Source organism: Oncorhynchus keta, chromosome 3, assembly GCF_023373465.1.
Source record: "Oncorhynchus keta strain PuntledgeMale-10-30-2019 chromosome 3, Oket_V2, whole genome shotgun sequence".
NCBI classification, from domain to species: domain Eukaryota; kingdom Metazoa; phylum Chordata; class Actinopteri; order Salmoniformes; family Salmonidae; genus Oncorhynchus; species Oncorhynchus keta.
Genome location: NC_068423.1, coordinates 32,481,234 through 32,497,202, shown reverse-complemented (window position 1 = coordinate 32,497,202; position 15,969 = coordinate 32,481,234). Strand labels below are relative to the sequence as shown.

The 15,969-nt window shown below is 43.9% G+C and overlaps 1 protein-coding gene across 5 annotated transcripts in view; it reads right to left on the bottom strand.

Moving 5' to 3' along the window:
• Nucleotides 1-15,637, bottom strand: part of LOC118374424 (eukaryotic translation initiation factor 2-alpha kinase 3) — a 43,872-nt gene extending 28,235 nt beyond the window's left edge. Inside the window, exons 1-4 of one of the 5 annotated variants that reach the window (XM_052496546.1) lie at nt 15,260-15,637; nt 15,076-15,129; nt 12,612-13,007; nt 10,649-11,159 (exon numbers count right to left, since the gene is read on the bottom strand). In XM_052496546.1, the coding sequence (XP_052352506.1) occupies nt 10,649-11,159; nt 12,612-13,002 (902 nt within the window). In that variant the 5' untranslated portion in view covers nt 13,003-13,007; nt 15,076-15,129; nt 15,260-15,637. The remainder of the gene's footprint in view (nt 1-10,648; nt 11,160-12,611; nt 13,008-15,075; nt 15,130-15,259) is intronic. The other 4 variants (XM_052496530.1, XM_052496536.1, XM_052496555.1 and 1 more) reach the window with 4 other exon arrangements.
• Between the last annotated feature and the right edge of the window lie 332 nt (nt 15,638-15,969).

Here is a 15,969-nt window from a genome sequence, read left to right as displayed (position 1 = left end):
CCGCTGGGCAGAAAAAGGGTGTCCAAACTGCCTGACTGTACAGATGTGATCAACAGGCAGAATGTAACCAAATCAGTCACGTTCCACGTACTCTATTCTCTAATTCGTCATCCCTGCTGGGGTGCTTCTCAGACAGAGACTATAGAATAAATGGTGAGAGTTCAGGTTCGTCGGACATGTTGGCTGGTCGTTTGCATGGGGTGTTTCTCAGACAGAGACTATTGAATAAATGGTGAGAGTTCAGGTTGGACATGTTGGCTGGTCTTTTGCATGGGGTGTTTCTCAGACAGAGACTATTGAATAAATGGTGAGAGTTCAGGTTCGTTCGGACATCCCTTTGCATGGTGTGTTTCTCAGACAGAGACTATTGAATAACAGTTTGAGAGTTCAGGTTCGTTGACATGTTGGCTGGTCCTTTGCATGGTGTGTTTCTCAGACAGAGACTATTGAATAAATGGTGAGAGTTCAGGTTCGTCGGACATGTTGGCTGGTCCTTTGCATGGGGGTGATGTACGTTTCCTTTAACAATCAGTCTTCCAGATAGATGACACAGGAACATTGGGGATAAAACTCTTTAGTAAAAAAACACAATTGCAGACAAGAGATTCACATACAGAATACCTCAGTAGTCTATAGTAAAGATCTGTGTGGCGAAACAGGAGACGACACTCTTTATACAACCTACCGTCAATCATATCTTAACACTATTGCATCTGATTAGATACAAAGCATCTAAGATGAGTAAAACATTGTCTAGACTGTGGTTTCTCTCTCTACTATCTCAGCCTCGAGCCTGTGTGAATATCAGCAGGTGCAGACAATTCTCAGCCTGAGAACTAAAGCAGTACATCTCCATTCACCCAGTACTTTTCCATCATTGCGCATTGCAAGCATACAAAGGTTATCACATATATATATACAGTAATCATGGCATTGGTGTAGCCCCACACCTGACCCCCAGGGTAAACCCCAGACAGACAGACCTGCATTTTGTGTTCATGGATATACAGAAAAACCCATGAGGACCACATGGCTTAGTAAAATGGTCAACATTTTGTGACATACCCAAATAAGGCAAAATCTAGTAACAAATAAGACCGACCTGTTGATCAACAGTTGATTGTTCTTCCTGGCGTTTTGGCGGCCATCTGCTCATTGGTGGCTCACTTATGGCCAGAGCATTTTGGTGGCCATCTGCTCATTGGTGGCTCACTTATGGCCAGAGCGTTTTGGTGGCCATCTGCTCATTGTTGGCTCACTTATGGCCAGAGCGTTTTGGCGGCCATCTGCTCATTGGTGGCTCACTTATGGCCGAAGCGTTTTGTGCCCAGATGCCTTGTTCTTAGCTTTATTGGCGTAGGACTGTCCACACTTCCGCCAATGGCCAGTACAGCTGCCTCTGGGCACTGACCGATGCAGAGCAGGAGCACGTCTTTGTTGGCAACAGAGTAAAGACGTGCTGCTTGTCTGAGAAACCCTGGTAGAGGAACGACTGGGCGATTCGTCTTTTTACCACAATCCTCCTGGCCAAGGCCTCCGCTCCAGTTTCTGCCATGTCTTCCTCTTCCTGTGCCACACAGGACTGGATGCCTTCAGCAAAGGACACCATGTCTTCCTCCGACATGTGGCGGTGGGCATTCGCCTGGAAAATTGCTCATGGCACTCTGGAGTCAGGTGGGAAATCCCTAGGTTAGTAGGCCCTGCACCACCTCCCTCAAGGCATTGGTTTGGAGTTGGTAGAGTAGATAAACCAATTGATCTACTCCGAACCTTCTTCCATCCAACTAATTTATCTACTCCGACCTTCTTCCATCCAACTAATTTATCTATTCCGACCTTCTTCCATCCAACTAATTTATCTACTCTGACCTTCTTCCATCCAACCAATTTACCTACTCCGACCTTCTTCCATCCAACCAATTTACCTACTCCGACCTTCTTCCATCCAACCAATTTACCTACTCGGACCTTCTTCCAGCCAACCAATTTACCTACTCCGACCTTCTTCCATCCAACCAATTTACCTACTCGGACCTTGTTCCAGCCAACCAATTTACCTACTCGAACCTTCTTCCATCCAACCAATTCATTTTATTTCTATTTATTTAAACTAGGCAAGCCAGTTAAGAACAAATTCTTATTTACAATGACGGCCTACTCCGGCCAAACCCGGACGATGCTGGGCCAATTGTGCGCCACCCTATGGGACTCCCAATCACATCCAGATGTGATTCAGCCTGGATTCGAACCAGGGACTGTAGTGCCGCCTCTTGCACTGAGATGCCTTAGAGCGCTGCACCAGTTGGTAGCAGCTGCGCCACACGAGGACAACATTGAAGCTCTCTGAGCAGATGTTTGTAATTCCGTCTGACTGGATGCCCAAGCTGTTTAGCACACATTGTGCACTCGTCCATCGGAGAGCGACTGATAAGCCTCGAAATCGGGGCTCCGGTGGACACACTCTCTCCAGTGTGCATTCGTTGTCACTCCTCGACTACGAGGCCAAGAGCTCTTGGATGGCCTGCTGCTAATCGGTCACAGATTGGTCACCCTCTAACCCCATCTTGTGCTTCACATTTTTCCAGATGTGGTTCCAGCTAATGACAATCCTGGCTTGCGGCAACACAGACTGGATTACAACCCTCAAAAGATGTTGATAGTTGGAGAAGGAGCGAAAGGACGGTGTGAAAGAACAGTTTAAAGAATGCCAAGAAGGACAGGTGCCTCTTGAAAAGCTACGTGACAGAAAACAAGGGGGTGAAACATACAATCTGCCCAGGTCAAACATGGTGCTCCTTGGTGTTTGATTTGAATGACTGCCTCTTCAACCATTTCTGGTTCTGCCAACACCAGAAGGGTTGCGGGTCCAGTCTCCATCTGGGAAGAATGTCACCCATCATATGCGTTGGCACCAACTCGCCCCGTTTCAAAACAGTCACGTCCTTTTTGCTCGACGAAATGTGTTCTTCCCTTGTGACAAGTTGCGAAGTTGGTACACTGGCATGAAGGATGCATTTAGGGGTGGTGGTGGGTCGTTGGTCATGAGTATACTTTGCCAGGTGTTCAGTCATTCACCTGGACATTTCATCTATAAATGAGGGAGCGGATCAGATGAAATCCCTTGCTTGCTGCTGTTGGCACGGGGGTCGGGAGACAGCGGAATTGCGCTATAATGCAAAACAAACACGGTGGGCTGCAAGCATAATCAACATAAGCAGTAGCTAGGGGGCCCCCGACCTTTATTACCATTAGTTATTAACATAAGCAGTAGCTAGGGGGCCCCCGACCTTTATTACCATTAGTTATTAACATAAGCAGTAGCTAGGGGGCCCCCGACCTTTATTACCATTAGTTATTAACATAAGCAGTAGCTAGGGGGCCCCCGACCTTTATTACCATTAGTTATTAACATAAGCAGTAGCTAGGGGGCCCCCGACCTTTATTATCATTAGTTATTAACATAAGCAGTAGCTAGGGGGCCCCCGACCTTTATTACCATTAGTTATTAACATAAGCAGTAGCTAGGGGGCCCCCAACCTTTATTACCATTAGTTATTAACATAAGCAGTAGCTAGGGGGGCCCCCGACCTTTATTATCATTAGTTATTAACATAAGCAGTAGCTAGGGGGCCCCCGACCTTTATTATCATTAGTTATTAACATAAGCAGTAGCTAGGGGGCCCCCGACCTTTATTATCATTAGTTATTAACATAAGCAGTAGCTAGGGGGCCCCCAACCTTTATTATCATTAGTTATTAACATAAGCAGTAGCTAGGGGGGCCCCCAACCTTTATTATCATTAGTTAATAACATAAGCAGTAGCTAGGGGGCCCCCAACCTTTATTATCATTAGTTATTAAGAACTCAGTCACTTACTGGTGTGTTAGAATAGTAAAATACAAGGTGCAATTTTGAGATTCGGTTGTGCATCAGCAAGTGGTTATCAAATTAAATCAAAGTTTATTGGTCACATACACATATTGTAGAATATAACAGATGTCGCCTATTGAATATCATTGTAGAATATGACAGATATTTGGGGGATTTTTATTTTTTATTTATTTCACCAGGTAGGCCAGTTGAGAACAATGTTCTCATTTACAACTGCAACCTGGCCAAGATAAAGCAAAGCAGTGCAACATAAACACAGAGTTAGAACATGGAATAAATAAACGTTCAGTCAATAATACAATCGAAAAGGTCTATATACAGTGTGTGCAAATGAGGTAGGATAAGGGAGGTAAGGCAATAAATTGGCCATAGTGGCGAAATAATTACAATGTGTCACGACTAGTCAAGGTGGGTGGAATCAGGCGCAGAGAGCAAATAATGAATAAAGGTTTATTCTCCGGTGAACAAAAATAAACACGGAACAACCCAAAATACAAACAGGGTGAAAAATATCCAAAACAGGGATTTACAGACAAACCGGAGAAATAAAACACAAAAACACCGACAGCCGAAACGAAATGTCAAAAACACACAATCCCGCACAAAACAAGGGCGGGACAACCTACATTATATACAGATACTAATTAACTAACACACAGGTGAAAACAATCAGACAAACCAACAGAGGGATCGGTAGTGGCTAATAGAGCACAGCCTGAACGGGCAGGAGAGCCAAAACCAACAGATAACCGAAAAGGATCGGTAGTGGCTAGTAGGACGGTGACGACGACCGCCGAGCACCACGGAATGGGCAGGAGAGCCAAAACCAACAGATAACCGGGCAGGAGAGCCAACCGCCGAGCACCGCCCGAACGGGCAGGAGAGCCAACCTCGGCGGAAGTCGTGACACAATATAGCAATTAAACACTGGAATGGTAGATGTGCAGAAGATGAGTGTGCAAGTAGAGATACTGGGGTACAAAGGAGCAAAATAAATTACAATATGGGGATGAGGTAGTTAGATGGGCTATTTACAGATGGGATATGAACAAGTGCAGTGATCTGTGAGCTGCTCTGACAGCTGGTGCTTAAAGCTAGTGAGGGAGATATGAGTCTCCAGCTTCAGAGATTTTTGCAATTCGTTCCAGTCATGGGCAGCAGAGAACTGGAACGAAAGGCGGCCAAACGAGGAATTGGCTTTGGGGGTGACCAGTGAGATATACCTGCTGGAGCGCGTGCTACGGGTGGGTGCTGCTATGGTGACCAGTGAGCTGAGATAAGGCGGGGTTTTACCTAGCAAAGACTTGTAGATGACCTGGAGCCAGTGGGTTTGGCGTCAAATATGAACCCTGGGCCAGCCAACGAGAGCATACAGGTCGCAGTGGTGGGTAGTATATGGGGCATTGGTGACAAAACGGATGGCACTGTGAAAGCAAATTGGATGCAGTCTGAGTAGAATGTTGGAGGATATTTTGTAAATGACATCGCCGAAGTCGAGGATCGGTAGGATAGTCAGTTTTACGAGGGTATGTTTGGCAGCATGAGTGAAGAATGATTGGTTGGGAAATAGGAAGCCAATTCAATTCAATCTCAGACGATACGAAAGAAAGGTTGAACAGGCTAGTAATAGGGGTTGCAACAATTTCGGCACATCATTTTAGAAAGAGAGGGTCCAGAGTGTCTAGCCCGGCAGATTTGTAGGGGTCCAGATTTTGCAGCTCTTTCAGAACATCAGCTATCTGGATTTGGGTGAAGGAGAAATGGGGGAGGTTTGGGCAAGTTTCTGTAGTGGGTGCAGTGCTGTTGACCGGGGTAGGGGTAGCCAGGTGGAAAGAATGACCAGCCATAGAAAAATGCTTATTGAAATTCTCAATTATTGTGGATTTATTGGTGATGACAGTGTTTCCTAGCCTCAGTGCAGTGGGCAGCTGGGAGGAGGTGCTCTTATTCTACATGGACTTTTTTTCTCTCACCTTTCTGTGGCAAATTTCTGTTTGATAAAGCTGGCCTTTGCTTTCCTAACTGCCTGTGTATATTGGATCCTAATATCCCTGAAAAGGCGCATATCGCGGGTGCTATTCAATGCTAATGCAGTACGTCACAGGATGTTTTTGTGTTGGTCAAGGGCAGTCAGGTCTGGAGTGAACCAAGGACTATATCTGTTCCTGGTTCTACATTTTTTGAATGGGGCTTATTTAATTAAGTCTATTTAAGATGGCGAGGAAGGCACTTTTGAAGAACAACCAGGCATCCTCTACTGACTGGATGAATTCAATATCCTTCCAGGATACCCCGGCCAGGTCGATTAGAAAGGCCTGCTCGCTGAAGTGTTTTAGGGAGTGTTTGACAGTGATGAGGGGTGGTCGTTTAGCCGCAGACCCATTACGGATGCAGGCAACGAGGCAGTGATCGCTGAGATCTTGGTTGAAGACAGCAGAGGTGTATTTAGAGGGGAAGTTGGTTAGGATGATATCTATGAGGATGCCTGTGTTTACGGATTTGGGGTTGTAACTAGTAGGTTTATTGATAATTTGTGTGTGATTGAGGGCATCGAGCTTAGATCGTAGGATGGCCGGCGTGTTAAGCATGTCCAAGTTTAGGTCGCCTAACAGCACGAGCTCTGAAGACAGATGGGGGGGCAATCAATTCACTTATGGTGTCCAGGGCACAGCTGGGGGCAGAGGGAGGTCTATAGCAAGCAGCAACGGTGAGAGACTTGTTTCTGGAAAGGTGTATTTTCAAAAGTAGAAGCTCAAATTGTTTTGGTACAGACCTGGATAGTAAGACAGCCTGCAGAGTTCTCTGCAGGAGATTGCAACTCCACCCGCTATGCAGTTCTATCTTGTAGAAAAATGTTATAGTTAGGGATGGAAATTTCAGGGTTTTTGGTAGTCTTCCTAAGCCAGGGTTCAGACACGGCTAGGACATCAGGGATGTAGATGTAGCCTATTGAATATCATTCTAGAATATGACAGATGTTGTAGCCTATTGAATATCATTCTAGAATATGACAGATGTAGTAGTAGCCTATTGAATATCATTCTAGAATACGACAGATGTTGTAGCCTATTGAATATCATTCTAGAATATGACAGATGTAGTAGCCTATTGAATATCATTCTAGAATATGACAGATGTAGTAGCCTATTGAATATCATTCTAGAATATGACAGATATGAATATCATTCTAGAGTAGCCTATTGAATATCATTCTAGAATATGACAGATGTAGTCATTCTAGCCTATTGAATATCATTCTAGAATATGACAGATGTAGTAGCCTATTGAATATCATTCTAGAATATGACAGAAGTAGCCTATTGAATATCATTCTAGAATATGACAGATGTAAGTAGCCTATTGAATATCATTCTAGAATATGACAGATGTTGTAAGTAGCCTATTGAATATCATTCTAGAATATGACAGATGTAGTAGCCTATTGAATAGCCTATTGAATATCATTCTAGAATATGACAGATGTAGTAGCCTATTGAATATCATTCTAGAATATGACAGATGTTGTAGCCTATTGAATATCATTCTAGAATATGACAGATGTAGTAGCCTATTGAATATCATTCTAGAATACGACAGATGTTGTAGCCTATTGAATATCATTCTAGAATATGACAGATGTAGTAAGTAGCCTATTGAATATCATTCTAGAATATGACAGATGATGTAGCCTATTGAATATCATTCTAGAATATGACAGATGATGTAGCCTATTGAATATCATTCTAGAATATGACAGATGTAGTAGCCTATTGAATATCATTCTAGAATATGACAGATGTAGTAGCCTATTGAATATCATTCTAGAATATGACAGATGTTGTAGCCTATTGAATATCATTCTAGAATATGACAGATGTTGTAGCCTATTGAATATCATTCTAGAATATGACAGATGTTGTAGCCTATTGAATATCATTCTAGAATATGACAGATGTTGTAGCCTATTGAATATCATTCTAGAATATGACAGATGTTGTAGCCTATTGAATATCATTCTAGAATATGACAGATGTTGTAGCCTATTGAATATCATTCTAGAATATGACAGATGTTGTAGCCTATTGAAAAAACAGACAAATACAGAAGTCAAGAAACTGTCTCAGGGACATTCCGTCAACTGAATTGATAAATGAACACATAACGGTAAAGTGATTCACCTTGAGCTGGAATCGGTCATTGAGTGGTTTGCTTGGTCTTCGCTGGGTGAGTGTTTTAATAATGAGGGTAGACTATGGTGAGTGTTTTAATAGTGAGGGTAGCTTGTGAGGTAATATGCATTTTTCTCAATTTCTTCAGGGGAGAATGGGATCGTAGTCCTCTGGGTCAGGTAGTCCTCTGGGTCAGGTAGTCCTCTGGGTCATCTAGGAACAGTTTGATGTAATAAAGAGCGGTCTACTTGGTGTGATGGAAATATCTTGATCATAACTGCAGAGAGAGAGGGAGAGAGAGAGGGAGGGAGATTCAGTTGATGTTACCATGTAAAAGAGCACAAACAAAGCCAAACCTTAACCAAATACAGAATTACAGACACCATCAGAAAAACATGGTTAGCCAGAGAGGACAGACTGGCATCACTGTGGATCAGGAAGCCAGAGGAGACTGGCGTCACTGTGGGTCAGGAAGCCAGAGAGGACAGACTGGCATCACTGTGGGCCAGGAAGCCAGAGAGGACAGACTGGCATCACTGTGGGTCAGGAAGCCAGAGAGGACAAACTGGCATCACTGTGGGCCAGGAAGCCAGAGAGGACAGACTGGCATCACTGTGGGTCAGGAAGCCAGAGGAGACTGGCATCACTGTGGGTCAGGAAGCCAGAGAGGACAGACTGGCATCACTGTCGGTCAGGAAGCCAGAGAGGACAAACTGGCATCACTGTGGGTCAGGAAGCCAGAGGAGACTGGCATCACTGTGGGTCAGGACAGACTGGCATCACTGTGGGTCAGGAGACAGACTGGCATCACTGTGGGTCAGGAAGCCAGAGAGGACAGACTGGCATCACTGTGGGTCAGGAAGCCAGAGAGGACAGACTGGCATCACTGTCGGTCAGGACGCCAGAGTGGAGACTGGCATCACTGTGGGCCAGGAAGCCAGAGAGGACAGACTGGCATCACTGTGGGTCAGGAAGCCAGAGGAGACTGGCATCACTGTGGGTCAGGAAGCCAGAGAGGACAGACTGGCATCACTGTCGGTCAGGAAGCCAGAGAGGACAAACTGGCATCACTGTCGGTCAGGAAGCCAGAGAGGACAAACTGGCATCACTGTCGGTCAGGAAGCCAGAGGAGACTGGCATCACTGTGGGTCAGGAAGCCAGAGAGGACAGACTGGCATCACTGTCGGTCAGGAAGCCAGAGAGGACAAACTGGCATCACTGTCGGTCAGGAAGCCAGAGGAGACTGGCATCACTGTGGGTCAGGAAGCCAGAGGAGACTGGCATCACTGTGGGTCAGGAAGCCAGAGAGGACAGACTGGCATCACTGTCGGTCAGGACGCCAGAGTGGAGACTGGCATCACTGTGGGCCAGGAAGCCAGAGAGGACAGACTGGCATCACTGTGGGCCAGGAAGCCAGAGAGGACAGACTGGCATCACTGTGGGTCAGGAAGCCAGAGAGGACAGACTGGCATCACTGTGGGTCAGGAAGCCAGAGAGGACAGACTGGCATCACTGTGGGTCAGGAAGCCAGAGGAGACTGGCATCATCACTGTGGGTCAGGAAGCCAGAGAGGACACACTGGCATCACTGTGGGTCAGGAAGCCAGAGAGGACAGACTGGCATCACTGTGGGCCAGGAAGCCAGACTGGCATCACTGTGGGTCCGGAAGCCAGAGAGGACAGACTGGCATCACTGTGGGCCAGGAAGCCAGAGGACAGACTGGCATCACTGTGGGTCAGGAAGCCAGAGGACAGACTGGCATCACTGTGGGTCAGGAAGCCAGAGAGGACAGACTGGCATCACTGTCGGTCAGGAAGCCAGAGAGGACAAACTGGCATCACTGTCGGTCAGGAAGCCAGAGTGGAGACTGGCATCACTGTGGGACAGGAAGCCAGAGAGGACAGACTGGCATCACTGTGGGTCAGGAAGCCAGAGAGGACAGACTGGCATCACTGTGGGTCAGGAAGCCAGAGAGGACAGACTGGCATCACTGTGGGTCAGGAAGCCAGAGAGGACAGACTGGCATCACTGTGGGTCAGGAGCGATAGAAAGTTCTAAATCACCTTCCCCAAATATATATATCAATTAGAAACTCCTTCCCCAAATATATATATATATATCAATTAGAAACTCCTTCCCCAAATATATCAATTAGAAACTCCTTCCCCAAATATATCAATTAGAAACTCCTTCCCCAAATATATCAATTAGAAACTCCTTCCCCAAATATATATATATATATATATATCAATTAGAAACTCTTTCCCCAAATTCAAAATGAAAAGTTTAACATTCACAGAACAATGTAACAAAGAGAAACTTTATAATTTTGGGGGAAAGGTCTGATGTTATAGAGTTGGCAGCACAGTATGTCACAGCTTGCCACTAGCTTAGGGAGGAAACATCATGTACTATTTAATATATTAATTATAAGTAATAGAATATATAAGTACCTGCAGTCATTTACTATTTTGTTTGTGAAATTGGATACTAAATGTTGAACATTATTTCATTTCTGCATTTGATATCTTTTAGTTTAATTTGTTATATATATTTGTCCCTATGTGTGCCACATTCACAGACTTACCTCTGGTATTTAATAAGCTCTACTCCACAGCTTGCTTCATCCTTCATTTTCCACACTTTCTCTCCCAACTTTTCTGCCTTGCCGCTACTTTGCAGGTCATAAAGATGCTTATTCACAAATTTTCGTGTTTGGCCCAATTCTCTGGCAATTTCTTGCGCACTCATTCCTCTTCCATCACTCTTTGACGTCAGCACCCTCCTCAGTTCTTCCTCTGTGATGCCAGGGGTCTCAGAAGGGCTAGGCACCCGATCTGACTCTGGAACAATCACAGAGACTGACGCCGCCCCTGGTTTCTCCACAGACCAGACTGGTGGTTTGTCTGGTGTTGCATAAAGAAGTCCAGCTTTGTTTAAAGCGTACAGGACACTGTTTACATCCTTGGCCTTGTTCAGTCCAACAGCCTTAGCTATCTGGAGGGCAGTGGATCCTTGTTTCTTCACCTCTAAAAAGTCACATATTCTCTCCTTAAAGGCCAACTGGTCTCCTTGCCGGTTGTCGCAGGACATAGTCACTAGAATGTTGAAGCATGGGAGTAAAGGAAAAAAATGACAGACTTTAGCCAGTTGATGTTCAGTGTAGAATTCGGTGATAACGCCTGAGAAGCCGGTGTTTGGAGGATATATTGGTACATTGAAGGCCGGCAAACCGTGCCAATATATCCTCCAAACACCGGCTTCGAAGCCATTGTCACCGTTATAAAACCGGTTACCAACATGTTTAAATAATGATTTAACATATTTTCATTAAAAACATTGAGGAATTTATTCATTCTATGTCACCACCCATACGTAGAATGTATGCACACATGACTGTAAGTCGCTTTGGATAAAAGCGTCTGCTAAATGGCATATATTATATATTATGTCATCCTTCCACAAGATATAGTCCCGACACTAATCTAGGGTCGCTACCCAAGCCGCATGGTCGTTCGTCCTATCGGTTCGGTTGCCAGAGCCAGTATTTAAGTCTTCTTGTTCTGTATCTATGGACCCGACCCAGTCGGTCATTCTAAATATTCTATTGCCATACTGGATGGCAACGTTCTTATCCCTTGCCAGCCAACTACGACTAACTTACAGTCACGTCAAACAGTGCAGACAGGATAACAACAAAGTAGCTGCATTTGTTTTAAGCTGTTTTGTAGTGACATGTATGTGGATACATCCATAACAATGAGCTAATGAGGCGTGATTTCACCTGGTATAGAAAATGGGCTCACTCGTCTGGACACTGTTGTTCAGAGGAGCTAGCCAACAACACAGCTAACGCAATCATTTCATACTGAAGCTGGAAAGACTGCAAACAAGCTGCACTTTGTATTGCTTTACCTTTATCTATTATTAGATGGTCCTTCTGTAGCTCAGTTGGTAGAGCATGGCGCTTGTAACGCCAGGGTAGTGGGTTCGATTCCCGGGACCACCCATACGTAGAATGTATGCACACATGACTGTAAGTCGCTTTGGATAAAAGCGTCTGCTAAATGGCATATATAAAAATATATAAATATATAAAAAAATATTAGTTCTTTGCATAAAAATTATGCCGATTTCATTATTTCGACTGCTTGTGAAAACCTGCCTGCCTGTCTGTCTGTCTCATCCCGACACGTTCACAACTACAATGCGACAGCTGGAGATCGAATTTGAATATTGAAACAATGTTGCAAATGTCAGACAGCCAGCGAGGTTATTACCAAACTCTGCTGTTGAAAACTAAATGTTAGTCTGAAAGAAATGTGAGATAACGTCTAGATGCTTTTTATAGTGGAGATCAAGTTTATAAATTGCCTGGCTGGGCTGATGAGACTGTGGATTGCGCAATCAGATGGAACCGAGTAAATAGGCATTTTAACGTCATAGATTTAGCGGGTGGTAACTTGTGGAATATACACCGACTGGAATGCGGTTTTAGCGAATCAGCATTCAGGATTAGACACACCTGTTGTATAAAGATTCTTATTCACCTAATTTTTGTGATTGGCCCAATTCTCTGGCAATTTGTGGCGCACTCATCCCTCTTCCATCACTCTTTGACATCAGCACCCTCCTCAGTTCCTCCACTGTGATGCCAGGGGTCTCAGAAGGACTAGGCACTCGATCTGACTCTGGAACACTCACAGAGACTGACGCCGCCCCTGGTTTCTCCACAGACCAGACTGGTGGTTTGTCTGGTGTTACATAAAGACGTCCAGCTTTGTTTAAAGTGTACAGGACACTGTTTACATCCTTGGCTTTCATTAGTCCAACAGCCTTAGCTATCTGGAGGGCAGTGGATCCTTGTTTCTTCACCTTTAAAAAGGTACATATTCTCTCCTTCAAGGCCGACTGGTCTCCTTGCTGGTTGTCGCAGGACATAGTTACTAGAATGTTGAAGCATGGGAGTAAAGGAAACAATGACAGACTTTAGCCAGTTGATGTTCAAAGTCATATACTGATGGAAGTTAGCCTGTTGGAACCAGCCTGATTGCTGCGTCAACTTAAGGGACACTTAGAGATTTTGGCAATGAAGCCCTTTAACTACTTCCCCAGAGTCTGGTGAACTCATGGTTACCATTTATATGATTCTGCATCCAGTATGAAGGACGTTATAGGTAGTTTCACAAACCGATGCTAACTAGCGCAAAGACTACTAGCAAGCTAGAAGCTACCATAGACATCGTCATTACGCTAACGCTAATTAGCATCTTCCTCCAAACTGCACACAGATATACAAACGATATCTACGAGTTCATCTGACTCAAAGGAAGTAGATAAAGGGCTTCATTGCCAAAATCCTGAATGAAATAGAATGTTGAACGCAGCAATCAGGCTGGTTCCACCAATCAGTATGTTGGAAACCTCTGAGCATAAAGAACACAGGTCATGGTTTTCAACCATAAATAATACAAACTGCTGAAAAGCAGCTATTCATTTTAAAAGGTTATTACTAATACATTTAACTGTATGATGCTGTTTGTATCTATTAATGTAATCAGTGTGAAACATGATGAATACTTGAGTGCCAGTATTTCTAAAATGGTCTCATAGCTAACCAATAGTAGCTAACCTATAACTTTAGTGGCAGCTAACCTATAATGTTAGTAGCAACTAACCTATAGTAGCAACTAACCTATAGTAGCAGCTAACCTATAGCAGTAGCTAACCTATAGTAGTAGCTAACCTATAGTAGTAGCTAACCTATAGTAGTAGCAGCTAACCTATAGCAGCAGCTAACCTATAGTAGCAGCTAACCTATAGTAGCAGCTAACCTCTAGTAGCAGCCAGCCTATAGTAGCAGCCAGCCTATAGTAGCAGCTAACCTCTAGTAGCAGCTAACCTCTAGCAGCAGCTAACCTCTAGTAGCAGCTAACCTCTAGGAGCAGCTAACCTCTAGGAGCAGCTAACCTCTAGGAGCAGCTAACCTCTAGTAGCAGCTAACCTCTAGGAGCAGCTAACCTCTAGGAGCAGCTAACCTCTAGTAGCAGCTAACCTCTAGTAGCAGCTAACCTCTAGTAGCAGCTAACCTCTAGTAGCAGCTAACCTCTAGTAGCAGCTAACCTCTAGTAGTAGCTAACCTATAGTAGTAGCTAACCTATAGTAGCAGCTAACCTATAGTAGCAGCTAACCTATAGTAGCAGCTAACCTCTAGTAGCAGCTAACCTATAGTAGTAGCTAACCTATAGTAGAAGCTAACCTCTAGTAGTAGCTAACCTATAGTAGCAGCTAACCTATAGTAGCAGCTAACCTCTAGTAGCAGCTAACCTCTAGTAGCAGCTAACCTATAGTAGCAGCTAACCTATAGTAGCAGCTAACCTATAGTAGCAGCTAACCTATAGTAGCAGCTAACCTACTAGTAGCAGCTAACCTCTAGTAGCAGCTAACCTCTAGTAGCAGCTAACCTCTAGTAGCAGCTAACCTCTAGTAGCAGCTAACCTCTAGTAGTAGCTAACCTATAGTAGCAGCTAACCTATAGTAGCAGCTAATCTCTAGTAGCAGCTAACCTATAGTAGCAGCTAACCTATAGTAGCAGCTAACCTATAGTAGCAGCTAACCTCTAGTAGCAGCTAACCTCTAGTAGCAGCTAACCTCTAGTAGCAGCTAACCTATAGTAGCAGCTAACCTATAGTAGCAGCTAACCTATAGTAGCAGCTAACCTATAGTAGCAGCTAACCTCTAGTAGTAGCTAACCTCTAGTAGTAGCTAACCTATAGTAGCAGCTAACCTATAGTAGCAGCTAACCTATAGTAGCAGCTAACCTATAGTAGCAGCTAACCGCTAGTAGTAGCTAACCTCTAGTAGTAGCTAACCTCTAGTAGTAGCTAACCTCTAGTAGTAGCTAACCTATAATAGCAGCTAACCTATAGTAGCAGCTAACCGCTAGTAGTAGCTAACCTCTAGTAGCAGCTAACCTATAATAGCAGCTAACCTATAATGTTAGTAGCAACTAACCTGTAGGATCACTAGCCCACAGCTGGCTACAGTATCCAACCGCGACATGGTCATCTGGTAAAGTCGTTTTTCATATAAAGAAACAGATTGGAACGTTATATTTATAGAGATACAAGGCCTACGTCGAATTTCATATACATAAACAAATAGGAACTTTTATAGCATTAGTAGGATTTCGTCTTACCTTCCAGATGAGATAAAATGACTTGCCGAATATTTTATTTTCGGTCTTGTCTAGATGGATCCAGTTTTTGTCCAATTTAGGTCAAAGGCAGATAGTTTTTTTGCATTTCAGCTAACCCTTTTCCTAACCTTAACCTAATTCCCATAGCCTGTCGCGTTTATTCTCCTAACCTGCTGCGTAAATTCTCCTAAACCTGCTTTCGAAAAGTCACTTCTGACAAAAGCTGGAGCCTTTCTAGCCATTACCCTGCTTTTGTAGTTCTACAACCCGGAAATGAGTTACGTCTGATTCGTTCAGCCATCCTTATGGCGGAAATGAATGTGGAGAGAATAGGGTTTAGGAATAAACGCCGAAAATAAGGTCCGAGGTTAATTAACACAGGTTTTGGAGATTTTATACTTATTTTTTATACGAGATAATAGGAGTCAGCTAACATGACCTTTATAAATTATGAAACCTTTATGTGCTTTTCTTTCTTTTATAACACATTTTAAAAAATTAACAAAAAGTGATGTTAATTGAAAATCATATCATAGAACAAAACGTATAATATGTCCTAGGCCTGTTTTTTAAATTGTTTTTATTTAACCTTTACTTTAAGAGCAAATTCTTATTTACAATGACAGCCTATCAAAAGGCCTCCTCCTCCTAAATTAAATACAAATATAGGACAAAACACACACCCCGACAAGAGAGACAACACAACACCA